At 48.5% G+C, this 26,943-nt stretch overlaps 1 protein-coding gene across 1 annotated transcript; it reads right to left on the bottom strand.

Moving 5' to 3' along the window:
- Positions 1-7,143: 7,143 nt before the first annotated feature.
- Positions 7,144-16,981, bottom strand: LOC128830518 (C-type lectin domain family 2 member B-like). The gene is made up of 6 exons (XM_054016367.1): positions 16,699-16,981; positions 15,653-15,763; positions 9,816-9,991; positions 8,603-8,706; positions 8,146-8,286; positions 7,144-7,969 (listed from the first exon to the last, which is right to left on the bottom strand). Exons 1-5 carry the CDS (start codon positions 16,979-16,981, stop codon positions 8,169-8,171), a joined length of 792 nt encoding a protein of 263 aa, XP_053872342.1. The 3' UTR covers positions 7,144-7,969; positions 8,146-8,168.
- Positions 16,982-26,943: the final 9,962 nt, after the last annotated feature.

Genomic DNA, 26,943 nt, shown 5'->3' with positions numbered 1-26,943 from the left:
CAGGCCCCTTGCATAGTTAACCTGGGGCAGAGGATGAAGGCTCTCTGGACACCACACATTATTCTGGGCTATGTGGTCAAACACACCCTTGAAGTACAAGAATAGTCTCTTGGATGGGATTGCACAGTAAGATAAGGGCCAGTTGAGGATCTCGCTCATAGCCTTAGGGCAGTTTGATCGGTAGTTTCTGGATCCTGGAAGCTGCTGCTGGATCGTAGTAATGACTGATGTTCCTTCTCCTGACTTCCCTGGTGTTGTTGTTATGGCTTAATGCAGGAGTTCCCTGAGCAGTCCATGTGGTCTCCTGATTTCCCTTCTTCCCAGATACAATTTCTGCAGACAGATCGTTAGTGAATCTGTCTACAAGGAGGTCAAAGTCATCGAAGGAGGCTGTCCTTGCTAACTCCTCCATCCAAGCAGCTTGCCATGGTGTGGCGGACCTCACTGTAGGCTGCTGCTCCTCTGGTTGTTCAATCTCTGCAGGCTCAGGCTGTAAAATTGCTGTGGAATTAGCCTGTAGCCTCTTTTCTTCCCTTACAGACTTTAGGGCAGCCTGGGTCCTTTTAGAAAGAACAGTCTTGGAGGCACCGGTACTGGTCCTTTTAAGGATGCAGTCTTGCTTGGGAGTTTCTGGTATGACGCTGGTCTTTTTGTGGATGAGTTCTATTCTGTCTGTCTTTGATGTAGCAAGAGACCTTCTGGGGGCAAGATCCCGTTGAGTGGTCTTGGAGGCCGTGGGTCTGCCTAGGGATGAGGTCCCGTTGTGTGGTCCTAGCAGTGGAAACAGCTCCTCCACTGGTTGGGTCTCGCTGGGGGACCTGTGAGGTAGTGCTAGCCCTTCTGATGACAGGATTCCATGAAGTTACCTACGGGGGGCACTGACCCTTCTGATGATGGTGTTGTGCTGGACATTCTGTGAGGATGCACTATGCTATCTGGAGATGGAGTTACCTTGCATAAACTGGGAGAAGGTGCCAATCCTCCTATTGGCCAGGTCCAGTATAGGGATCTTTGAGGCAGCACTTCTTCTTTCAATGGTGGCATCCTGTTTGGTGGTCCCAGGGACAGGGGTAGTCCTTCCATCAGTAAATTGTTGGACCACCTTTTTGTATTGTGGCTCTAGGGGAGTTGGCTGGTGTGCCGTACCAGAGTATTAGGATAGTTGGAAGTTGGAGGTAGAGCACGCAGCATTTCTGCATTTGAAGCAGAGATGTGGTGGGGACAACATAGTCTGTTAGAGTTGGCCTCTTCTGGTGTGAGATGTCCTTTGCAGGTGACTTGATATGACTTACATTTCTTCTGTGTCTTGAAAGGCAGGTCGCAGAGGGCACACTGGAAGGCAATCCTCTTGCTATAGATTCTCTTCAGGTATCTGCTAAGACCGTCAAGGTATTGGAATCCTCGGACCGGATAGCAGGTAGGGCAGAGATACTATAGGAAGGCGATACTTGAGGCAGATGCAATCATTCTCCCTTTCTTCTCCCTCCATTGGATGGGCTTCAGTCATATCATCAGTGTTGCTAGATGGTTCTCCTTGATCTGGGAGAGTAGAATTGAGAGGTTCAGCTGAGCAGGTGTTGAGGTCCTGCTGGGTGATTTCTGAGGAGAGGCTGGTCCCGCCAGCTGAAGTACCTTCCTACATGGCATTTGGAACAGCAGGAGAACAACCAGCATCAGGATCCTGGGTAGGGGAAGAGGTGGCAGAAGTTCTCCTTATAGCATCATTCTGCTGAAGAGCAGGCAAGACGATGTGTGGGAGCAAAGGAACACAACTTGATGCTGAGTTTGTATAACTGGCAGTTTTAGGTAGAAACCAAGCACATTTGCTACAGAAATCATTGAGATTATAAACATGAGTCTCCCACAATTTAAAGTATGCCTGCTACATGTATCAAATTAATAGGCAGATTTAGAGTACAGGTTATGTATGACTGGAGGTGGCTGAATAATACAATAAACTCCAAATAAGCATGGCAAGATCATGTCACTGCTACTTGTAGGGTCATCTTATTTGTTAAGAAGTATTCAAATGGTTGTTCTACTTCTAAAAATATTGACAACTCCTGAAAGTAATCAGTCTTACCACACAAGATTATTTGTTCAAAAACGTTATTTGTTGCTCATCATTTGCTATTTACCTGTTTCATACATGGAATCAGGGATCAGAAACAGCAATGTGATTTCAGTGACTGATCCCAAGAAAATAACTAAGTCAAAGCAAACAATAAATAATCTGCCATAGATGACTCATCCCTCCTGACACTGAGGGGCACAATGTAAAGGGGAGGGGGGTGAGATGAGACCATTCCAGGTTGCTTCTGGGAGGAACTTTCAGCCCCACCTCCCTGGAACAGGGCAGCCAATCCCAGTGTCTCCGGGGCTAGGGCCAGCCCAAGTCCAGGGAGACTCACAGCACCAGTTTCTCCCCAGAGCTCACAGACACCTCAGCAGGGGAGATGTGGGCACGGGCAATGCCCATAGCTCTTGCTGAGCAGAGGCCAAGAAACCTGCTCCTATTACCTTCCTCAGCAACTGCCTGCCCTGTGCCCAGCCTGGAGACTTCTGTGCTCTCCCTGTCCCACCGTTACCTGCAGGGGGAGGGATAGGGGCTCTGTCTTTCTCCCACTACACCTCCCTCCGGCATGTTTGGCTACTCTCCTTGGCAGCCGAGCCCGGGCGGGGAGTGGGATGGAACCACTACTCAAGCCGGCTGAGGGTGGCTGCTCCAGCAGCTGCCTGAAAGAGAGCTTGGCTGGGGAGGGGGCAGCAGCCCGCCCGGACTGGGCTGCTGGGGGCAGAGGCCGAGCAAGCCAGAAATGTGCCTGGGGGAGGGGAGATTCCGGCTTGCTCGGCCCCTGTCCCCGGCAGCCAAGCCCAGGCAGGAAGCAGAGGGGGCAGGCCGCCACTGCCTGCCCAGCCAGGTTATTGAAGGCAGCTGCCGCACTGCATAGAGGCAGCAACTTGGAGCAGCCACCCTCAGCTGGCATGATAAGCGGCTCTGTCCCAGCCTGGGCCCGGTGGCCAGAGCCAGGGACTGAACGTGCCAGGGGGCAGGCGCAGCAGGAGAAGGACAGAGCTCCTCTCTTTCTCCCCCTTGGGAGGCCGAGCAGAAATCTGGGGGGCACTTGACCTTGCATACCCCCCCATGCATCACCTATGTAATCCACCATCTGAGATTTGCATAGTTATTCAATACTTAAATATATTTTCAGATATCAGGGTCAAAGTAAGGTATTTATAAAACATTTAGCACATTTCTATCTAAGCACCAACCTAAATGGAGTAATCCATTTGGGAGTCTCAGATCTGTCTGTCTCTTATGATGGTTAGCAGTAGTGCAGTAGAAAATATTGATAGTATTCAGGAACCGCCCTGTAATGCTACATTACATTCTAGAGGCAACTTCTTGCAGATTTGTATAGCACCCACCTACTGCCCCTTCAGAGCTTGTCTAGCTCTATATCCATCATACTGCTCATAGGCTCTGCAGTGATGTATTCTCTCTTTTCTGTCCTACCTCACTTCTTTAACAATTCTCTCCTTTAAGCCCTCTCAGACTCCTTCTACCTGTCTGCAGCACCCAGCCTCCACTAGCCATCGTTCTAAATTTTGCTATAGCAGCAGCTACTCTACTGGCCTTTGGCATTGCCACTTCTCTGTGACTGCACCTGACCATTTCCCACTGGGTTCAGGGGAGCACAGCAGCAGTAGTGCTCAGGATTTCGCCAGTGATAGGAGCAGCTGGGCCTAGCCCGCTTTCCAGCTTCACTTCTCTGGACCCTGTAGATGCCTCTGCTGGCACCCTTTCCTAATGAACCACATCCCAGCTAGAAGAGCCAAACACTGTCCTACACAGGTTTAAAGCTATATTACAAAGAGCTTCCCCACCCCACAGGCAAGGGCACTTCTTCAGAGGGCTCCTGAACTAGTTCCCCACCACAGTAGATCACTAACTCTCTCTGACTCTTTCCCTTCCGCATGCTGGGATTATGGTACGGGCTCAAAGGGAGGTGGGTCTTCAGATGCCTTCTTCCCCTTCCGTTAGGCTTAAGTATAACACCTAAGGACCAGAGGTCCTTCCACACTGGCAGTTGGCCTCATATGTCCCTCTCTGAGCAGGCCCTTACTCCTCATTACACACCCTACCCTTATCTAATAATTCAGATCCTTCTGTCCCTGCTATGGAACCCTTTGTACAAATGCCTGACCAGTCACAAGCATGGCAGGGGGAAAAATCCAGTTACTTCCTTCCCAGTGGAGATGAGTTCTTCCCATTGACAGTCAGACCACCACTAGGCTTGGAAGGATTTGATTTAAATTGTCAGTAAACATCAATTTCACCTGAGACACAAATCAATTAAAAAAATATCCATTGACTGTAATCAGTGTGCATTAGCTCCCATGCCCCTAGTGCCCGCAGGGATTCAGTATCCTGAGCCCACAGCCATGTATCCTTGGTCCCACTTACACCCTCACTCAAAGGCCAGGAGCATGGTGGACTGTCTGCCTCCCCCAGGCTAGAGTTGTTCAGCAGCAGGGAGGCCTCACCACAGCTGGGGACTCATCCTCCCCCCCAGCCAGGGCTGTGATGGTCTCTGCTCCAACAGGCCAGGATTGCAAACTCCTCTACATTTTGTACCCATACGGATTCAGTATTCTTGGGACTGCAGCAATGCAAGGAGCACCTTGCAACCCTGCTGACTCATTCACCAGCTGGGAGTATGGGGCATCATTTGCTGCCCCTAAGCCAGAGCTGTTCACCAGCAGGATGGCCAGGGACTCCTCTGCTGGCTCTGGCAAATAATTATGCATTCCAGTACCTGTAACAAAAGGCCCACAAGTTTCTTTTTAAGCTCAAACCTTCAAGCTGTGGGATCTGAAGACTTTTTGGGCAAAATTCTCTGATTTCCACTCTTGAATTAGGCTTGTTACAAATAAATGAAGCTTTACCATTTCAAATCTCAACATCTAGTGTCATTAACTTATTGTGTGCTACACACCCTTAATTTCCCACAACTATGAAAATTCAAATAAAAAATGAAAAAATGCTTAAATTCCATGATTTTGGGCAACCTAGAAACTTTAAAAGTAGATACAAATCCTTAAAAAAATAAAAATTGATAGTCAAAATGTAAAAAAAAAAATTGAATTCTGCCCAGCCTCCCCAGCCCCGTCTGGAGTGATTTCAATAATCTGATTTTTAAGAAGTGATCTAATTCAACTGATGCTTTGTAACACTAATAGAAACATTTGTACTATGCCAAGTTGAGATGAAAATTTATAATAAAGCAAATAATAAATGTTGTGGGTTTGTTTTTTTAATTGGCGGTATTGGTAGGGAGTCAATAGAATTTTACAAAATTGCTAAGAGGCAAAACAAAATATTGACAATTAAGGCCATAATCATGAAAACACATAAGCAGGTAATTTTACTCACATGAATAGTCTGCCATAATTAAGACTACCATGGCAATCAAAGTTCATAGAGTCATAGAGTTTAAGGCCAGAAGGGACCACTAGAATCTAAACTAGTTTGACCACCTGTATGTCAGAAGCCCTTAACTTTCATCCTGTTATCCCTGTATTGAGCTCCATAACTTATATTTGACTAAAGCATGTCTTCCATAAAGGCATCCAGTCTTGATTAACTTCCAATACATAATCAAAGCTATTGTGAACTTTTTTCTGTATACAGGCCCACATCTTCAAAAATAGCCATCTGAAGTCCCACTGACTTCAAATAGCAAACCCTGATGAAAGAGAATTGCTTAGCCAATGTTTTTCAGTTTTCTTGACTTGCAGAAGGTCAATATACTGGAGGGTGGTGTTGATTGCTACTTGCTTTTTCCCCACAGCAAAGATGTTAATGTGGTCCTGGACTTGTCAGCAATGATGAGCATTTAAAGTGTGAAACTACTTAGTAGAATTTCAAATTTTGCATACATACATTTTTTGTCTATTAAGAATTAGGAAACTCTAAAGAGTCAAGTACAAAACATCACTTTATTTTATAGTCTTGAATACTTAACGGGTAAAGAGAAAATCTGAGTTAAAATAAACATTTTAATTTATTTTTAAAAAATCATTTTTTTACATTTAAACATTTTTACTTGGGCTGCCAAGCGATTAAAAAAATGTGCAATTAATCACACTTAAAAGAATACAATTTATTTAAATATTTTAGGATGTTTTTACATTTTCAAATATATTGATTTTCCTTTCTATACAAAATACAAAGTGTACAATGCTCACTTTATATTTATTTGTATTACAAATATTTGCACTGTAAAAAAAACAAAAGAAATACTATTTTTCAAGTCACCTAACACAAGTACTGTAGTGTAATCTCTATCATGAAAGCTCAACTTACAAATGTAGAATTATGTACAAAAAATAATTGCATTCAAAAATAAAACAATGTAAAACTTTAGAGCCTACAGGTCCACTCAGTCCTACTTCTTGTTCAGCCAATCGCTCAGACAAATGTAACTTTAGCGCCCTCATGGCCAAGATGGAGTCTGCTATGCAGGCAGCTCTGGCCAAGAGAAGGCGCGCGCAGGAATGCAGCAGGAGAAATCCCTTCCATCATAGGGGCACCTGTTCCAAACCCCCAGAGTGAACACACCCACCCACAGGAATCGTACAATGGAGATAACAAAGGGAAATATTTATTTACAGAGGGATGAGAGGAGAAATACAACAAGGGGAAATATAGGGGGAGCAGTAGAACAGGGTTGCATCCAAACCAAGGCCCCACAGGCCCAGTGGTAGCAGAGTCTGGAGGGGCAGACACTGAGCAATGTGTCTGCACACAGAGTTCAGGAGTCCGGAGCAAAGTTAGGGTTACCATATTTCAACAATCAAAAAAGAGGACATGGGGTGCCGCCCTAGCCCCACCCCCTCCCACTTCCCGCCCCCCTCAGAATCCCCCTACCTGTCCCCTGACTGCCCTCTCCTGAGACCCCCCCCACCTTAACTGCCCCCAGGACCCCACCCCCTATTTAATTCTCCCTGTTCCCTGACTGCCCGAACCGCTCTCTCCACCCCCTTCTCCTGACAGACCCCCCTAGAACCTCCGACCAATCTAACCCCCCCCTCTTCCCTGTCCCTTGCCTGCCCCCCCCCCCCCCCCACCAGGTCGAGGGAGAGCTGCGAGCTTCACGTGCAGCCAAACACTGTGGCGCGGCTCTGCGGGGGAAGAGGGAGAGTGGGAGGGACTCTGGCTTCTAGAGGCCCCAATGGCTGCGAGCGGCTTTCAATCAGGCCCAGCCGTCCAATCAGCCAAGCCGTACTCTGCATGAGGGGAAGGGGGAAATCCCGGACATTAGAAATCCCCCCCCGGACGGCCATTTAAAGCTGAAAAAGCCGGACATGTCTGGGAAAACCCAGACAGATGGTAACCCTAGCAAAGTTCCAGTTCAGGGGTGAGTCTTGGGTGCTCCTGGTCGTCTTCGTCGCCAGTGAACTTTCCCCCAACAAACCCCTCCGGTGCCCTCTTCTGCCGCTCTCTGCAAAGCTACACAGAGTGACCACCTCCCCAATTAACTAGCTACAGCCTCCCTCCTTGTTCCTAATGAAGAGTCACAAGCCCCAGTACTCACAGCCCCATGCAGCTCTGGGCAGCAGTGATACTGGGTCCAGCTCCAGCCGGTCCTTCTCGGGCGATTCCCCCCGGCACAGTGCTCCTCCTGGCTCCTGTCCTGGGGTGTCCCCGATCAGCCCTGTCCTTCTCAGGCTTCAAGCAGGTTCTCTCTGCTTCACTTTTCCAGGGCTTCAGGCTGCCTCTCCTTCTCCTTGGAGTTCCAGCGCTGCCCCCTGGAGTTTCCCTCCTTTCTTCTTACTCTTCCCCCTCCCCCCTAGGAAAAAGATTTAAAGGAGCCATGCTCTCTAAACCCCAAAGGGGTTACACAAATAAGTTTGTTTACATTTGCAGGAGATAATGCTGCCCACTTCTTGTTTACAATGTCACCTGAAAGAGAGAACAGGTGTTTGCAAGGTACTTCTGTAGCTCGCATTGCAAGGTATTTACGTGCCAGATATGCTAAACATTTGTAAGCCCCTTCATGCTTCAGCCACCATTCCAGAGGACATGCTTCCAACACAGCACAGAAGACAAATTTCATTTGCAACTTGCATCAAACAAACCTTTCATTGCTGATTGAGAAAACTCATCTGGACTCTTTGATACAGATCCAGTATCTTAGAGATGTGCAGTCTACAGTAGCAATTTGCTTCATGCTAAGGAAAGCACAGTTCAAGTTTGGGGCATCATTTTCCAACTGAATTCTGGAGAGGATGAAAACATGGGACTAAAGTTGATTCCATTGTGAATCTGGCATTTCAAATAAGGAACAGGACCACCAATAGGCTCTACCCTACTTCACATGTACACACACACAGACCTCTCCACAAATCTCCTAACCAGCAACTACAACATAGTCTTTTGATTGTTTTGCAAATCTATTGACCAACTTTCAACAAGATTCCATGCAGACACTTCCTCAACTCTGCTTTGGGAGCAACTTAAATTTTTTTTCTGGGTTTGATCAGTCAGGTATGCCAATATCTCCCACACCTGCCAGTCACAGCTGAAATAACTTACATGGTATTAGTAAATGGAGATCCATCCACCCACTGCCATCCCTCTCCTCCTTTGCTTAGTCCAAGCCAGTAATCCTCATTTCCTTTAAAAGAGTGAATAGTCTCCTGTAAGGGGGGGGGAAAGAAAGAAAGAAAGCATATTCTTATCAGTACCTATTATGCTCTATAGATTTAGATTATGAATAGGATAGTGGGTATAGTAGGGTGCATTCCTGGAGCTAACACTGCTATTGGTGAGAATGGCAGCAGGGGCCGCTAGTCTCCCCCTTCCACCTCTGCTGCTCCTGTAGATAGTGCTGTTCCATAGACCAACATGGGAAAGAATGAAAGTGACATTGTTTGGAAGTGCTGTGGGAGAAGGGCAATGGTGTCCAGAGGAAGCAGGGAGATGTGGCAGATGGGACAGATGCTCAGGAAGAGACTGAAAAGCAGAGGCAGCTAGTTACATTTGTGCAAACCTGTTAGGGCCAATGGTATTGCCAAGGTGTTAGCAAGGGCATGGTTTGGCCTGCAGAAAGATGTAAAGAGCCCAGGGGAATTTTTTGGGCTGGCAGGCAGAACAAACATCTTGTAGATACTGAGACACAATAACCATGGAGACCAGGTTTGGTATTTTTACTGTCACTCTTCAAGACAGAACTGCTCTTTGAAAAGGGACCGTCATGGTAAACCCGATAACATTATTTTTCAAACTTTAAGGACAATATGGTTCAGGCATCAGGATACCATCTAACCTCTAGCTCGCACATGTAAATCCAGGACAGATCACCCAAAGCGAGCAGAAGTTACCACTTATCTCTTTGGTGGCCTACTGGAATACTTTTTATGGACTTCTGTCCACTTCAGAAAGACAGGCTGCCCGCATTACCAAAAGCACTACCACCAGAATTGGCACCATGGTAGTCTCAGCAGAGAAGCCAAGGAGTGCTTGCATAGAGAGCACATCTTGGTATGTTCCTGCTAGCATTAGACTGAACTTTACTATAAAATTCCACAGCAAGGTTCCACAACAGGTAGGGTTTTTAAAGTTATATTTTTGAGTTTTCAATTTTCAAATAATCTGACCAGTCCCTTATTTTCAAGAATCTTGTCCTTCCCCCACCAATGTCCACATCTGCAGCCCCATCTAGGTCTACACAAGTGATCCAGCCATATTATGTAATTCCATGAAGATCTTTGCTAGGAGAGAATCAAATGAAATTTCTTATTCTCACCAGTTGTGATGGTTCTTTTATCACAGCAAGTGTGGCATTATGAGAACTGCAAAACTCCTTACTGGCATCCCAGTCCTGGGTTTCTTTGGAAAAATAGTAACATTGCCCTCTGAACCACATCCAGCCTCCTGGGCAGGGTATGCACTTTCCAGTCACAGCAGGGACACGTTCTATGGCTAGCAGACAGAAGACAATCAGCAGACATTTTCTTCTCTTTTTGGGGGTGGGGGTGGGGATGAGGAAGGAGATTGTATATTGAACACTGTTAAAATTGTAAGTGGTCACTTTAAATCTCCCAGGGTGGTTTTCTGGGTCGTGATCGCAGGCAGGGGACTCTTAGGGAAGTGTGCAATCTGGGCCTAGCAGCAGTCAGTCTAAAGCCAGCCAGCCTGCCTGCCTAAAGTGGGATGAGTTGTGCCTCTCGGCCTTTGGAAGCACCCTGCTTTATCTTTCTGGTTTTAGTTACTGTGTGTTATTGTTCTGGAATCTAAAATAAAAGTAGTGTTACACTGCAACCTTCCAGCAAGAGTATTTTGTTTTTTTAAATATATTTACTACATCCTACCTATCTACCTAGATTCTCCTTACAGTTTCAGTGGCTTACTGTATTCTTTATTTCTTGTCCTAAACTGTTGGGCAGTGTTACTTTGTGGTCCAAACATCCATGTCACACCACCAAGGTGGGGTAAGGGAAACTTGTTCATGCCTCTATACTTTATAAACAGCTTTCATGTAAGTAGGGCCCTACCAAATTTACAGTCCATTCTGGTCAATTTCACAGCCACAGTATTTGAAAATTTCACATTTTCAGATGTTTACATCTGAAATTTATGGTGTTGTATATGTGGGGGTTCTGACCCAAAATGGGATTGTGTGTGTGTGTGTGTGGGGGGGGTCAATGGTGTTGTAGGGCGGTCATGGTATTGCCATCCTCACTTCTGGGATGGGCTCTGAAGGCAGCACTCCTGGAGCTTCCTGCAGCTGGAGGAGGTTTGTGGAGGTGGGTCTGATCTCCCCCGTGTTGCTGGGAGCACCCCACCCAGGAGCTCCTAGCTGCTAGTCCCAGCTGAGCTGGGGAGGCACAGGACTTGCTCTTCCCTGGCATGGCCATGCTTGGGTGGTGGTGTAGTGGGGGGGGGGGGGGTGAGATCAGACCCACCTCCACTTCTGGCGACCTCCTGTGGCTGCAGGAAGCTCTGGGGCTGTTGCCCAGTCCCGCAGCTTCCTGCAGCTGGGGTAGGTACCCAGAGGTGGGTCTGATCATCCCCCCGAGAGTGGCTGTGCAGGGGAAGAGTAAGTCCCGTCTCTCCACAGCCCAGAGGGGACTAGCAGCTGGAGCCAGGGGCCCAGTAGCAGCCCCCAGCTGGGGCATCCCCATCCTTGTCTCTCCCCTCCCACAGCTAGATTTCATGGGGGAGATCTGATTTCACTGTCCATGACATGTTTTTCATGGCCATGAATTTGGTAGGGCCCTACATATAAGTCACTAAATAAAATGCAATATTCTAACTGCAGGAACAACTATAGTTAAGGCTGCCTTTGTATTTCTGTTTGAAGCTACTCATAACTTTTCAAAGAGGTCATATATTGGTCTGAAGTTTTTAACCACAAAAATTTTCACAGAAAGTGTCAACTGTCCACAATAAATATTATGTTTCAAAGAAATTAAAAGATAAAAATTTCCAAGGGTGACACTTTCCAACCAGTTCTAATTTTTGTTGCTGTTTGGTGAAGTACATTAACCAGTAGATAAAATGCCAAGTTTAGAGCTGTACAAGTACAGCGAGGCAGTATGGTCTAGTGGACAGGGCACTAGACTAGCAATCAGGATACTTAGAGCTCTATTGCAAGCTCAGCCACTGACCTGCTGCATGGCCTTTGGGAAGTCACTTTACCTCTTTGTGTCTGGGAGTCCCCACCAACCCTTTGTCTTCTCAATGTAGATTGTAAGGTCTATGGGGCAGGGACTGTCTCTCACTATGTGTGTGAACAGAACCTAGCAAAATAGGTCCCTAATTAGTTGGGAAATTAGGTGCTACTATAAATTAAAAAAAATTAGATGTAAAATACAATCCCCAGACTCAATGTACAGAGAAGCTTCCAGGAACTGCTGTAGTGAAAGATACAGCTCTCTCATAAAAACAGTTTAGCAGCATATTTAAAAAAAAAAAAAAAAAAAGCAAGCTCAGGGCTGGTGACTTGAGCATTTGAGTTCTATTCCTGGCTTTACCTTTCTATTTTTCAGTCTTTGTGTCTGAGAAATTGGGATAATTACCTTTCCCTGTCTCCCAGGGGTAAGGTGAGAATTAATTATGTTTGTACATGAAGTGCTAATTACACTTCAAGGAGGAATATCTTGCGATCTATAGTTAAAAGAAAGAAATTCCTGATGAAAAGGCTAGAATAGTTCCAACCCTTTGTGTAGTCTGAAATGCTGTTCACCATTTTCAATCCCCCCCCCCCCCCCCGCCGCAGCACACTCTTCCCTCCCAGAGATGAGGCTGAAGATGAAAACATTATGCTTGTGAAAAAGGCTAATATCATTCTGGGGCCTATTAACGGCAGTGTCATGCAAGACAAAGGGGGTAAGAGTCCCACTCTATTCAGCACCAACAAGACCTCAACTGGAATATTGGTGTCCAGTTCTGGGTGCCACATTTCACGAAAGACAGACAAATTGGAGAGAGTCCAGAGGAAAGCAACAAAAATGATAAAAGGTTTAGAAAACTTGAGCTATGAGGAAAGGTTGAAAAACTTAGCATATTTGGTCTTGAGAAAAGAAGACTGAGTGGAGACCCGATAACAGTCTTCAACAAATATGTTGAAGAGGACGGTGACCAATTGTTCTACATGTCCACTGACGGTAGTTGTAACCCATGCACCTCCTGGGTGTGGTGTTCTATCTCATCTATTGCCACCGAGACCACTTAGAGAGAGATATTAATGAGTTTGCTCTACAGCAGGGGTCTCAAACATGCGGCCCCACAGAGTTATTTCCTGCAGCCCGTCATAGCTCCCCTCCTCCCCCGAGCGTGCCGCGTCCTCGCTCCTCCGCCTACCTCCCAGCGCTTCCTGCTGCCAAACAGCTGTTTGGCAGCGCTTAGGACTTTCCAGGAGGAACGGGGGAGGAACAGGGACACGGTGCGCTCAGGAGAGGAGGCGGAGAAGAGGCGGGGATTTGGGGAAGGGGTTGGAATAGGGGCAGGGAGGTGGCAGAGTTGGGGCAGGGACTTTGGGGAAGGGATGGAGTGGGGGTGGGACCAGGGGCAGAGGTGGGTGCTTTTGTATCTTTGTATGAAAAGGTGTCAGTGATGCAGCCCTCGGGCCAATGTACTAGTCCTCATGTGATTTGAGCTTGAGATCCCTGCTCTACAGCCTTATCTAGGAGCCACATGGCTTTTAGGTCATGCAGTAGAGGCTCATGCACTAAGCTCCAAAGGCTCCACGTTCGATCCCGCCCGCCAATGACCGGGGTCTGTCAACATTACAATAGGACAAAAAGTAATGGTCTTAATCTGAAGCAAAGGAGATTTAGGTTAGCTGTTAGGAAAAACTTTCCAACTAAAGGGTAGTTATGGTCTGCAATAGGCTTGCAAGGGAGGTTGTAGAATCCCCATCATTGCAGATTTTAAAGAACAGGCTGGCAGGGCCATCTCCAGGGTTTTTGCCACCCCCCCCCCCCCAAGCCGCAATTGTGATCTGCGGCGGCAATTCGCCGGGAGATGATGGACATTAAAAATTATGAAACCACAATGACAGTCTCAAGGATCTAAATCAGCAACCCTCAAACTTTTGAGGCTTGCGCACCCGCCCCTCCAGCCCTGGGAGTGGGACTATGACTCCGAAAGTGGCGGGACAGGACACAGACAGGAATAAGGGGACCAAGGCTGGGGCTGCAGCTGGGCTGGGGCCGTGGCCAGGGGCCGCAGCCAGGTGGAGCGTGGCTGTGGCAAGCCGGGCCTGCAGCCAGGGTGCAGTGAGGGCTGGCAGCCGGGCCTGCAGCCAGGGTGCGGCACTGCTCCTGGTCTCACCTCCACTGTTGGCCCCAGGCAGGGAACGAAGTTGCACTCACTGGCCAAGGCTGGGGGCTGGCCTGGGGCTGGGAACGGAGCTGCACCGAGGTGGAGCTGGGGCCGCAACTGGAGGTGGGACCGGAGCAGAGCTGGGGGTGGGGAGGAGCTAGGTGGAGCTTCCTTCCCGCCCCCTGTGGGAGCTGGTCCAGGCCCCCTCAGTTGTTCCTCCATGCCCCTTAGGGGGGCGTGCCCCACAGTTTGGGAACCTCTGATCTAAACTCACTTGAAAACCACATGCACTTAATTCACTGCCCTGCACCTTCTGTAGTCATTTAGAGAGGTGGTTTTCAAACTTTTTCTGGCGACCCAGTTGAAGAAAATTGGTGATGCCTATGACCCAATGGAGCGGAGGATGATGGGTTTGGGGTGTGGGAGGGGCTCAGGACTGGGGCAGAAGGTTGGGGTGTGGGGGCGAGAGCTGCGGGGTGGGGCTGGGAATGAGGGGTTCAGAGTATGGGGGGGCTCTGGGCTGGGGCAGGGGATTGGGGTGAGGGAGTGGGTGCAGGCTCTGGCCTGGGGATGCAGGCTCTGGGGTGGGGCCAGGGATGAGAGGTTTGGGGTGCAGGAGGGGGCTCTGGGTTTTTTTTGGGGGGGGGGTCAGGGCTGGGGCATGGGATTACCTCGGGTGGCTCCCAGTCCATGGCGCAGCAGCAGTGCTACAGCAGGCTTCCTGCCTCTCCTGGCACAGTAGACCATGCTGCACTCCAGAAGTGGCCAGCAGCAGGTCCAGCTCCTAGGCAGAGACGCGCAAGCAGCTCTGCGTGGCCCTCGCCCACAGACACTGTCTGGCCCCCTAGCGAGTGCGGAACCAGTGCTCGGGCAGCACGTGGAGCCGCGTGGCCCCCCGACCTAGGAGCTGGACCTGCTGCTGGCTGCTTCCAGGGCACAGCGTGGAGCCAGGACAGGTAGGGACTAGCCTGCCTTAGCCGAGCAGCATCGCTGAAGGGACTTTTAACAGCCGGGTCGGCGGTGCTGACCAGAGGTGTGGTGACCCAGAGCCTTAGGCTAGGTCTATACTACCCGCCTGAATCGGCGGGTAGAAATCGACCTCTCGGGGATCGATTTATCGCGTCCCATTGGGACGCGACAATCGATCCCCGAATCGGCGCTCTTACTCCACCAGCGGAGGTGGTAGTAAGCGCCGCCGACAGAAAGCCGCAGAAGTCGATTTTGCCGCCGTCCTCACAACGGGGTAAGTCGGCTGCGATACGTCGAATTCAGCTACGCTATTCACGTAGCTGAATTTGCGTATCTTAAATCGACTCCCCCCTGTAGTGTAGATGTACCCTTACATTCCACGACCCAGTACTGAATTGCAACCGATAGTTTGAAAACCACTGATTTAGAGCAGTGTAAAACATAACCATGTTGATTTGATGGTGTTCTATATGTACCTTGCATTAAAGCAAGTGACTTATACCAAGTACAGGGCAACAGCATAGTGGCTCCCATGTTTCTAGTCTTTCTGGTCTTGAAACCTTGAAAAACTGAATCAGGTATAACTGAAGCTCTCTCCTGAACAATGATGGACAGATCAATTATTTTTTTAAAATGAAAGCTTACATTCTGAAGCATCCCTGGGGTGATGTATATATTTGCTACAAATATTTGTCATTGGATCCTGACAAAGTTAGAAATGATTACAACTAACAATGTTAATTAATTAAAAATTAACATATTAGTAAGCTTTAAAAGTAGTTTGTAAGAGTTTTGTGGAAATGCATTTCCCGGAGACCCTTTCCTCTTCAATCTTAAAGCATTTACCTCTGAGATCCAGGGAGATTTTAACCAATACGATTGTAACCAAGATGACTGTAACCATAGCCATACAGGCTAGACATTTCCAGATCCAGATGCTTGAACACAGCTCTGAAACTAAGAAAAGTTACATAAGTGCACATAAACATTACATGGAAAATAAAGGTACATTGGTAGTTCTGCTTCTAGTCTAAAGCAGGCAAAACATAGAACATTATGGGAAAATAAAAACCAATACTTAAAGGAAGCATTGGGTTTAATTTGGCTTAACATTTAGGTTTAGAGTTAGACTGAAATCCGTTTGAACTAGCACAGAAGTGACACCATTAATTGAAAAAAATTCCTCTGGTATTTGCAATGCATTATTGTATTGGGACACATGAGAACCTGGAGGGGAAATTAATAGTCTAGTTCAATGAAGCAAACAGACTGAGTGACCAGACAGCATACAGTGGAGTCAGATTTTTAAGATGTTCTCCTCTTTAGCAGCCAATAAGCCAGGCAGTGAATGATTCCTGCAATATAATTTATCCAGACCAAATTATACCAAATTAATGTATGATACTGTTTGGTTTCGGTGGTGATTACTCTAACTGCTAACAGCCGTCTTATTACCGAGGCCAGGCATCCTTTGCCCAGTGCCTGACTGGGGAAAACGATCACCAAACACCCTCTCGAGAACTGGCTCTTAGTAACACCGGCTCCTGTTTTTAGTTTGCTGCGGTGCGGGGGCACAGCACGGACCGGGAGCTGGCGTGCTGGGACCGGGGTCAGGGAACCGCAGCGCTGCGGGGATCTGCCCTAGGCGCTGTCAATGCCCGGTGCCGGGCGCTGCAGACCCCCAGAGCCCGAGCGTGGCGTGCAGGGCTGGGGCCCAGACAGCGGCTACGGTTTCCCCGGGGCAGCGCAGGAAGCGGCAGCGAATCTCGCCGAGGGCCGGGACCTTCCCCGGGGCTTCTTCCTGCAAGGAGCCCGGCCCGGCCCTTGCCCCGCTCCCGGCAGGGAGATCCCAGCAACTCCCGGGCGAATGTCCCCAGCCCTGTTGCTCTCACCGCGCAGGTACCGGCAGCTCTTCCTCGGGTCTCCCCGCTTCCTGGGGGGACTCGGCAGTGGGACTGCCTGGGGCTGCTGCCCGGCCGGGACCAGCGCGGCCGCCGCCCCCGTACTCCCGGTGAGGTCCGGGTATCTCGCTGGCGGCACCGCCACATGCGTAGCAGCCCCCGGTGGGAGCCCCGGGCCAGGCAGAGCCGGTTCCCCTGCCGGGTCCGAGTCAGCCCCCGAATCGCTGCTCTCCGGCGTCAGCAAGCGGCGTGGAAGCGAACCCAGGCTCCCCATCGCCTCCTGCTGCAGCGCCAGCGGCCGCCACAGTTTCCCGCCCGCGCCCTCATTCAAATCTCCCGCCAGGATCACCTCAAAATAATTGGCCACTCTTGGCCGTATTGGCGAACCGGACCTTGGCTCTGCAGCGCAGTGACCAGCCTGGGGCCGCCAGAGCAGCGTCCGGTGCAACTGATCCTGAGGCCGCCCCGGCTGCTCAGGCAGCCCTGGGGTCAGCTGCACCAGCGGTTGCAGCTGTGGAAGTCAGGGAATCCCCGACCTCCATAAAAGACTCTCAGCCTTAAACAATACATTGAATCCGTCCCCAAAATGCAGCACGGACCCTGAGATCATTTAGAAACCAGTGTAACTAGATCTCCACGCCCTGTGCTTCCTTCCTTTCATCTTGTTAACAGGGCGACTCTGTCTACCTAGGTACCAGTTCAGGACAGGGCTGCAGGCTAATTCACTCATTTGCTAATAGAAAGCAAAGAAGTGTCAAAAGGTCTTGTATTTTAATCAGGCCAATTCACTTGTGTGTTAGTTTAGTTCAAAGGCAATAGTAATGGTATTGTCTTCACTTAGCTATAACCTGTAGCATTACTTTATATATGTCCCTGTAATTAAGTATCAGAGGGGTAGCCGTGTTAGTCTGAATCTGTAAAAAGCAGCAGAGGATCCTGTGGCACCTTTGAGACTAACAGAAGTATTGGGAGCATAAGCTTTCATGGGTAAGAACCTCACTTCTTCAGATGCAAGTAATGGAAATCTCTAGAGGCAGGTATAAATCAGTGTGGAGATAACGAGGTTAGTTCAATCAGGGAGGGTGAGGTGCTCTGCTAGCAGTTGAGGTGTGAACACCAAGGGAGGAGAAATTGCTTCTATAGTTGGATAGCCATTCACAGTCTTTGTTTAATCCTAATCTGGTGGTGTCAAATTTGCAAATGAACTGGAGCTCAGCAATTCTCTTTGGAGTCTGGTCCTGAAGTTTTTTTGCTGTAAGATGGCTACCTTTACATCTGCTATTGTGTGGCCAGGGAGGTTGAAGTGTTCTCCTACAGGTTTTTGTATATTGCCATTCCTGATATCTGACTTGTGTCCATTTATCCTCTTGCGGAGGGACTGTCCAGTTTGGCCAATGTACATAGCAGAGGGGCATTGCTGGCATATGATGGCATATGTAACATTGGTGGACGTGCAGGTGAATGAGCCGGTGATGTTGTAGCTGATCTGGTTAGGTCCTGTGATGGTGTTGCTGGTGTAGATATGTGGGCAGAGTTGGCATCGAGGTTTGTTGCATGGGTTGGTTCCTGAGTTAGAGTTGTTATGGTGCGGTGCGTGGTTGCTGGTGAGGATATGCTTAAGGTTGGCAGGTTGTCTGTGGGCGAGGACTGGCCTGCCTCCCACGGTCTGTGAAAATGAGGGATCATGGTCCAGGATGGGTTGTAGATCACTGATGATGCGTTGGAGAGGTTTAAGCTGAGGACTGTAGATGATGGCCAGTGGAGTTCTGTTGGTTTCTCTTCTGGGCCTGTCTTGTAGCAGGAGGCTTCTGGGTACACGTCTGGCTCTGTTGATTTGTTTCTTTATTTCCTTGTGTGGGTATCGTAGTTTTGAGAATGCTTGGTGGAGATCTTGTAGGTGTTGGTCTCTGTCTGAGGGGTTGGAGCAGATGCGATTGTACCTCCGTGCTTGGCTGTAGACGATGGATCGTGTGGTGTGACCGGGGTGGAAGCTGGAGGCATGAAGGTAGGCGTAGCGGTCGGTGGGTTTTCGGTATAGGGTGGTGTTAATGTGGCCATCGCTTATTTGTACGGTGGTGTCTAGGAAGTGGACCTCCCGTGTAGATTGGTCCAGGCTGAGGTTGATGGTGGGGTGGAAGCTGTTGAAATCATGGTGGAATTCTTCCAGGGTCTCCTTCCCATGGGTCCAGATGATGATGAAGAATTCCACCATGATTTCAACAGCTTCCACCCCACCATCAACCTCAGCCTGGACCAATCTACACGGGAGGTCCACTTCCTAGACACCACCTGCCTTTAGAGATTTCCATTACTTGCATCTGAAGAAGTGAGGTTCTTACCCACGAAAGCTTATGCTCCCAATACTTCTGTTAGTCTCAAAGGTGCCACAGGACCCTCTGTTGCTTTTCCCTGTAATTAGTTAACCCTAGAGCAACTAACAGTATGTAATTAGATTAACTAACTGTAATTAGAACAGGAGTACTTGTGGCACCTTAGAGACTAACAAATTTATTAGAGCATAAGCTTTCGTGGACTACAGCCCACTTCTTCGGATGGATATAGAATGGAACATATATTGAGGAGATATATATACACACATACAGAGAGCATGAACAGGTGGGAGTTGTCTTACCAACTCTGAGAGGCCAATTAAGTAAGAGAAAAAAAACTTTTGAAGTGATAATCAAGCTAGCCCAGTACAGACAGGTTGATAAGAAGTGTGAGAATACTTACAAGGGGAGATAGATTCAATGTTTGTAATGGTTCAGCCATTCCCAGTCCTTATTCAATCCTTTGTTGATTGTGTCTAGTTTGCATATCAATTCCAGCTCAGCAGTCTCTCGTTGGAGTCTGTTTTTGAAGTTTTTCTGTTGTAATATAGCCACCCGCAGGTCTGTCACTGAATGACCAGACAGGTTAAAGTGTTCTCCCACTGTTTTTTGAGTATTATGATTCCTGATGTCAGATTTGTGTCCATTAATTCTTTTGCGTAGAGACTGTCCGGTTTGGCCAATGTACATGGCAGAGAGGCATTGCTGGCACATGATGGCATATATCACATTGGTAGATGTGCAGGTGAACGAGCCCCTGATGGTATGGCTGATGTGATTAGGTCCTATGATGATGTCACTTGAATAGATATGTGGACAGAGTTGGCATCGGGGTTTGTTACAAGGATAGGTTCCTGGGTTAGTGGTTTTGTTCAGTGATGTGTGGTTGCTGGTGAGTATTTGCTTTAGGTTGGGGGGTTGTCTGTAAGCGAGGACAGGTCTGTCTCCCAAGATCTGTGAGAGTAAAGGATCATCTTTCAGGATAGGTTGTAGATCTCTGATGATGCGCTGGAGAGGTTTTAGTTGGGGGCTGAAGGTGACAGCTAGTGGTGTTCTGTTATTTTCTTTGTTGGGCCTGTCTTGTAGGAGGTGACTTCTGGGTACTCGTCTGGCTCTGTCAATCTGTTTTTTCACTTCAGCAGGTGGGTATTGTAGTTTTAAGAATGCTTGATAGAGATCTTGTAGGTGCTTGTCTCTATCTGAGGGACTGGAGCAAATGCGGTTATATCTTAGAGCTTGGCTGTAGACAATGGATCGTATGGTGTGTCCTGGATGGAAGCTGGAGGCATGTAGGTAAGTGTAGCGGTCAGTAGGTTTCCGGTATAGGGTGGTATTTATGTGATCATCGCTTATTAACACAGTAGTGTCCAGGAAATGGACCGCTTGTGTGGATTGATCTAGGCTGAGGTTGATGGTGGGATGGAAATTATTGAAATCATGGTGAAATTCTTCAAGGGCTTCTTTTCCATGGGTCCAGATGATGAAGATGTCATCAGTGTAGCGCAAGTAGAGTAGGGGTGTTAGGGGACGAGAGCTAAAGGAAGCGTTATTCTAAGTCAGCCATAAAAATGTTGGCATATTGTGGGGCCATGCGGGTACCCATAACAGTGCCGCTGACTTGAAGGTATATATTGTCCCCAAATGTGAAATAGTTGTGGGTGAGGACAAAATCACAAAGTTCAGCCACCAGGTTAGCTGTGACATTATCAGGGATACTGTTCCTGATAGCTTGTAGTCCATCTTTGTGTGGAATATTGGTGTAGAGGGCTTCTACGTCCATAGTGGCCAGGATGGTGTTTTCTGGAAGATCACCGATGGATTGTAGTTTCCTCAGGAAGTCAGTGGTGTCTCGAAGATAGCTGGGAGTGCTGGTAGCGTAGGGTCTGAGGAGAGAGTCTACATAACCAGACAAGCCTGATGTTAGGGTGCCAATGCCTGAGATGATGGGGCTTCCAGGATATCCAGGTTTATGGATCTTGGGTAGCAAATAGAATACCCCTGGTCGGGGTTCTAGGCATGTGTCTATACAGATTTGTTCCTGTGCTTTGTCAGGGAGTTTTTTTTAGCAGATGGTGTAGTTTCTTTAGGTAATCCTCAGTGGGATCAGAGGGTAAAGGCCTGTAGAATGTGGTGTTAGAGAGCTGTCTAGCAGCTTCTTGGTCATATTCCAATTTATTCATGATGACGACAGCACCTCCTTTGTCAGCCTTTTTGATTATGATTATGTTTCTGAGGCTGTAGATGGCGTTGTGTTCAGCATTGCTGAAGTTATGTGGCAAGTGATGTTGCTTTTCCACAATTTCAGCCTTTGCACGTTGACGGAAGCAATCTGTAATTAGTTACAGTTAAATTGGGAGGGGGGAGGTTTACAGTTGTAATTAGTTAAAATCCTAGATCAACTAAGGCCTTGTCTACACCAGTGGTTTTCAAACTGTGGGTCATGACCCAGTACTGGGTCGTGGAATGGAAGGCACTGGGTTACAGCGCCTCTGGTCAGCACCGCCAACCGAGCCGTTAAAAGTCGTCAGCGGTGCTGCCCGGCTAAGGCTGGCTAGTTCCTACCTGTTCTGACACCACGCTGCGCCCCAGAAGCGGCCAGCAGCAGGTCCGGCTCCTAGGTGGGGGGTGCCACGGGGCTCTGCGCCCTGCCCCCACCTCGAGCACCGGCTCCGCACTCCCATTGGCGGGGAACCAGCCAATGGGAGCTGGGAGTGGTGGTGCCTGCCGGTAAGAGCCACGGGGAGCGGCTAGCGCGCCTCCGTCTAAGAGCCGGACCTGCTGCTGGCTGTTTCCTGGATGCAGCACGATCCCCAGTGCCAGGAGAGGCAGGAAGCCTGCCTTAGCACCCCCATTGTGCCACTGACCGAGAGCTGCCCAAGGTAAGCCTGTGCCCCAATCCCCTGCCCGAGCCTTGAGCCCCCCCCCAAACCCAGAGCCCCCTCCTGCACACCAAACCCCTCATCCCTGGCCCCACCCCAGAGCCTGCACCCCCAGCCCAGAACCCTGACCCCAACCCCCCGCCCCAGCCCAGAGCCCCCTCCCACACTCCAAACCCCTCATCCCCAGCTCCATTGGGTCATGTGCATCAACAATTTTCTTTAACTGGGTCACCAGAAAAAAAGTGTGAAAACCATTGGTTTACACTACACTGTTTCGTCAGTGAAAGGCATGTCACTTTTGCAGACAAAATTCTTTTGTTTTGGCAACAAAATAAAACCACCTGTATGAGAGGCATAGGGCTTTTCGCAGCAAAGTTTTAGTGACAAAGAATCAGTGTAGACATCATGCTTGGTTTTGTTGCTGTAAATGGCTTCCAGGAGGTGTTCTATAATGCCCATCCTGACTGCTCTGATCAGCAGTTTGAACTCCGCTGCCCTGCACAAGCATCCACTGCTTCCTTTTTAAAGGCCCAGGAATTTTTGAAATTCCACTTCCTGTTTGGTGTGGAGAACTCACATCTCATCTTCGCAGGTGACCATGGTGGCTCCACGAGGCAAATGCTCCCCCTCTTGGACCACAGCAGAACTGTTGGATCTGCTCAGTATATGGGGAGAGGAGGTTGTGCAGTTCTAGCTGCACTCCAGCCATAGGTACTTTGACACAAAGGGCAGATTTCTCATGGCTTGTGTGATAAGGGCTATGATCAGAACATGGTGTAGTGGTGAGCAAAGATAAAGGAGCTGAGGCAGGCATACAAGAAGGTAAGGGAGGCAAACCATTGCTCCAGTGCTGTGCTGAAGACCGTCCGCTTCTATGAGGAGCTGGACGCCATCCTCAGTGGCCTCCCCACCTCCACCACCCAGAGCCCCATGGATATTTTGGTGGGACTGGAGGCGGTGGACAATGGACCTAACCGTGAGGACGAAGTCGTGGCTGAGGAAGTGGACTTGGAGGACAATGTGGAGCTCATAGCAGGGTCGTCTGGTGGTGCGGCAAGTCAGGAACTCTTCACTCCGGAGTTGTCTAGTTATATGATGTACAGGTATCCTTTGCTCTGTATACTGTAGAAGGGGGTGAAGGTATAGAAATGTGAAAGACTAATTGTGTTTGAGTGTGCTCCACATTCCCCTGTGCAACTAAGTAGTGCAGCAGAATAGTGTGTTGATGCACACCGAGATTTCACGGGAATCCTCCAGAGAGATCTCTAGGAAACTAGCCTGGAGGTACTCGCCAATCCTCTGCCAAAGGTTCTTTGGCAGAGCTGCTTTGTTCCTTCTCCCATTGTAGGAAATTTTCCTGCGCGACTTGGCAATCACATGTGCAGGGACCAAATCAGCACACAGGCGAGCAACATAGGGACCAAGACCACTTATGGAAAACGTTGGCAGAATTTTCAATATTGTCCCTGCTCACCTGCACTGATCCCCCTGAAACATTACCTACACTCTTTGTCCCAGCTTGAATGCCCACCACCCACCCAGGCCGAACTTACCATGTTTAGGGTGTTTGCCAAGATGTGTGCTTGCCAAGGGTCAGTGAGAAAGTGATTGGTATGTTACAAGAAGTGTATTTTACTGTGATGATTCAATGCTATGCATGAATTGACAATCATGCTTCTGTGTATTGTTTCATGTGCTTCTGCAGATGTGGCCTTATAGAGAACCCCCTACACCCCGGTAGAGCATCTAGGCCATATAAGGAAGTGACCAAGACCGCACAAGGAGGACATGTTCCGTGAGGAGCTCCAATCCGCTCAGGCAGAAAAAAGGGAAAGCAGGGAGTGGAGAGAAATAGAAAGGCAGGACAGAAAGGAGAGTGTGGAGCATGTTCAAAAGGCCCATGAGCAGATGATAAAAGTCATGGAGGAGCAAACAGATGCTGAAGTCCCTCATCACGCTACAGTCAGAACAGATGTGTTTCCCCCCCACACACACACACACAGCCAATACAGAACTGTTTTCCATGCCCTTCCCAAACTTCTCCTACACATTCCTTCCAATTTGCCGGAACATCTCAGTATCCCGTTCACTCCGCCCTTTTAGACAGCTTCCAAAATTATAGCTGGATTTATGCACAGCTATGAAAATCTCCACTGCCCTGCAATGCTACCTCCCTTCCCACCTATCTTTTTGTGTGTTGTAATTGGTGTTTAATAAAAACAAACTCTGTAAAAGATAACCAAACTTTATTTGTGTCCTACACATAGTGATTGCTGCTGGTAGTAAAACATATACATGCAGTTTAATCATTAGCTTACTGCAAATCCCGCTCAAGAATCATCACAAGTGTTAGGCAAAATAACAAAATTCAGATTAATGGAGAATGGCAGATGACTGTCTAGAAATACATATTACTGGTTCTCATTATCAAAATGTTGCTTCAAAGTCTCTCTGATTGGAATCCCGCTCCCTCCCCTTTGTGTCCCTCTAATAGCCCTGGTATCAGGCTGCTTAAAATCAGCAAACAAGTGACCTGCCTCAGTAATCCACCCCTGGGCAAACTTTTCACCCTTAGCCTCACAAAGATTATGGAGCATGCAGCAGGCAGCTATGACCATGGGAATGTTTTCCTCACTTAGCTCTAATCTGCCATAAAGGCATTGCCAGTGCGCTTTTAATCTGTCAAACACACATTCCAGGGTCATTCTGCACCTACTCAGCCTATTGTTGAAGCATTCCTTGCTGCTGTCCAGGTTTCCTGTGTAAGGGCTTGGCTACACTGGCACTTTACAGCACTGCAACTGTCTCGCTCAGTGGTGTGAAAAAACACCCCCCTGAGCACAGCAAGTTACAGTGCTCTAAAGCACCAGTGTAAACAGTGCCCCAGCACTGGGAGACGTGCTCCCAGCGCTGTAAGCTAATCCCCTCATGGAAGTGGAGTACCTGCAGCGCTGGGAGAGCTCTCTCCCAGCGATGTTGCGCGACCACACTCGCACTTCAAAGCGCTGCCGCGGGAGCGCTCTCGCGGCAGTGCTTTGAAGTTTCGAGTGTAGCCACGGCCTTAGGCTTCATGAGGCAGGGGAGTAAGGGGTATGCTGGATCTCCCAGGATCACTCTGGGCATTTCAACATCCCCCACTGAAACCTTCTGGTCTGGAAAGAAAGTCCCTGCTTGCAGCTTTCTGTACAGGCCAGTGTTCCTGAAGATGCGAGCATTATATACCTTCCTAGACCACCCTGCATTTGATGTCAGTGAAACACGCGCAGTGATCAATAAGAGCCTGCAATACCATGGAGAAGTACCCCTTTCTATTGATGTATTCCGTCACAAGATGGTCCAGGGCCAAAATTGGGATGTGTGTGCCATCTATCATTCCACCACAGTTAGGGAATCCCATTTCTGAAGAGCCATCCACTATTTCATGCGCATTGCCAAGAGTAACAGTCCTTAATAATATGATGCGATTAATGGCCCTGCACACTTGTGTTAATGCGGCACCCACAGTCAACTTCCCGACTCCAAATTGATTCGCGACTGACTGGTAGTAGTCAGGAGTCTCCAGCTTCCACACTGCGATCGCCATGCATTTCTCCACTGAGAGGACAGCTCTTATTTTGGTGTCCTTGCACCACAGGGCTGGGATGAGCTCCACACACAGTTCCAGGAAGGTGGATTTTTGCATCCAAAAGTTCTGTAGCCACTGCTCGTCATCCCAGACCTTCATAACGATCCCACCAGTCAGTGCTTGATTCCTGAGCCCAAAAGCGATAGACCACGATGTGCAGCTGCTCCGTGAACGCCAAAAGTAATCTGGTATTTCTTTCGGTGGCACACAGCAGTTTGGCAACTCTGATTCCTGTTCAGATTGGGAGCTCGTGATACACTGCATGATCATCCACGATGTGTTAATAACAGTTACTACAACAATTGAGAGCAGTGCGGGATCCATCCTTTCACACAGAGATGGTGGGCGCACAGTAAATGGGGCCATTGAAAAATGCTGTGAAACGCAGTTGGAAGACTATGAAATGCTGGGACAGAAAATAATGCATCATGGGATGTTGAGCCCACACCCAAGATGTGCTGTGATCCTCTTCGCCTTCCCAAAAGTCCTAGCTGCAGAAAGTGGTAAGTAGCACAGTGGGATAACTACCCACAGTGCACTGCTCTCATTGTCGATACTAGAGCACCAAGTATGGACGCGCTCTGCCGATAGAGGGAATATACCCAGTGTCTTATTTAATGTCAAATGGGTGCTTCAGAAACTCAGCTTTGGTTTTGAACCAAATTGTGTTTTTAGCCTGTGTGGATGTGGATCAAGTTTTGAAGCTTGCCCCTTGAAGCTGTGATCTGGGTATCAGTACGACAATGGTGTTGCTTGGCTGCCATGTCTCATATTGCTCTCGCCTACATCCCACTGCTAGTTACACTCATTCCTTCCTGCCTCATTGTTCACCTTCTGTCTGAAAGGGAGAGGGAGGCAGCCATGTCCACTAGTCACAGACCACTGGGAGAATGTGCAAGTTTACATTTGATGCGAAGAAATGGAGAGGCAGCTGTCATTTATGTACTGCTGGACCAGCCTGTGTTGTCTCACTACCTCTTCCAATGGCTTTATATGGATATAGAATAGAATAGGGAAGATAACTGATTTTTTCAGAACACTGTATGGGGGATCTGGAAGTTGAAAAAATAAGCTTTGTCAGAGATGAAAGCCCTGAGACTTTTTAGGGCATTTCCATTCACCTGGCAGCCTCTTGGAGGTAGGCAGGGCTTAAATTCTCATAGAGTATTTCCTGTAGCTCCGCGGCTTGGGGCTTCAGCCCTGAGGAGGGCATCGGGATTCGGAGCTTCTGCCCCACGGGTTTGAAAATATTTACTGGAGCTCCTCTCAGGAAGCTCTGGCTGAATTTAAGTCCTGGAGGTAGGTTAGGAGAGATTGCTGGTCAGCAGTATCAGCTGTCCCTGAAAGATCCCATGGGATAAGTATGGACATGGTTCCCTTTTTTGTGGCAGGTAGGAAGTCA

This window comes from Malaclemys terrapin, chromosome 1 (assembly GCF_027887155.1).
Source record: "Malaclemys terrapin pileata isolate rMalTer1 chromosome 1, rMalTer1.hap1, whole genome shotgun sequence".
Taxonomy (NCBI): Eukaryota; Metazoa; Chordata; order Testudines; family Emydidae; genus Malaclemys; species Malaclemys terrapin.
The sequence above is the reverse complement of the archived record's forward strand: the minus strand, read 5'-3'. Positions and strand labels throughout refer to the sequence as shown.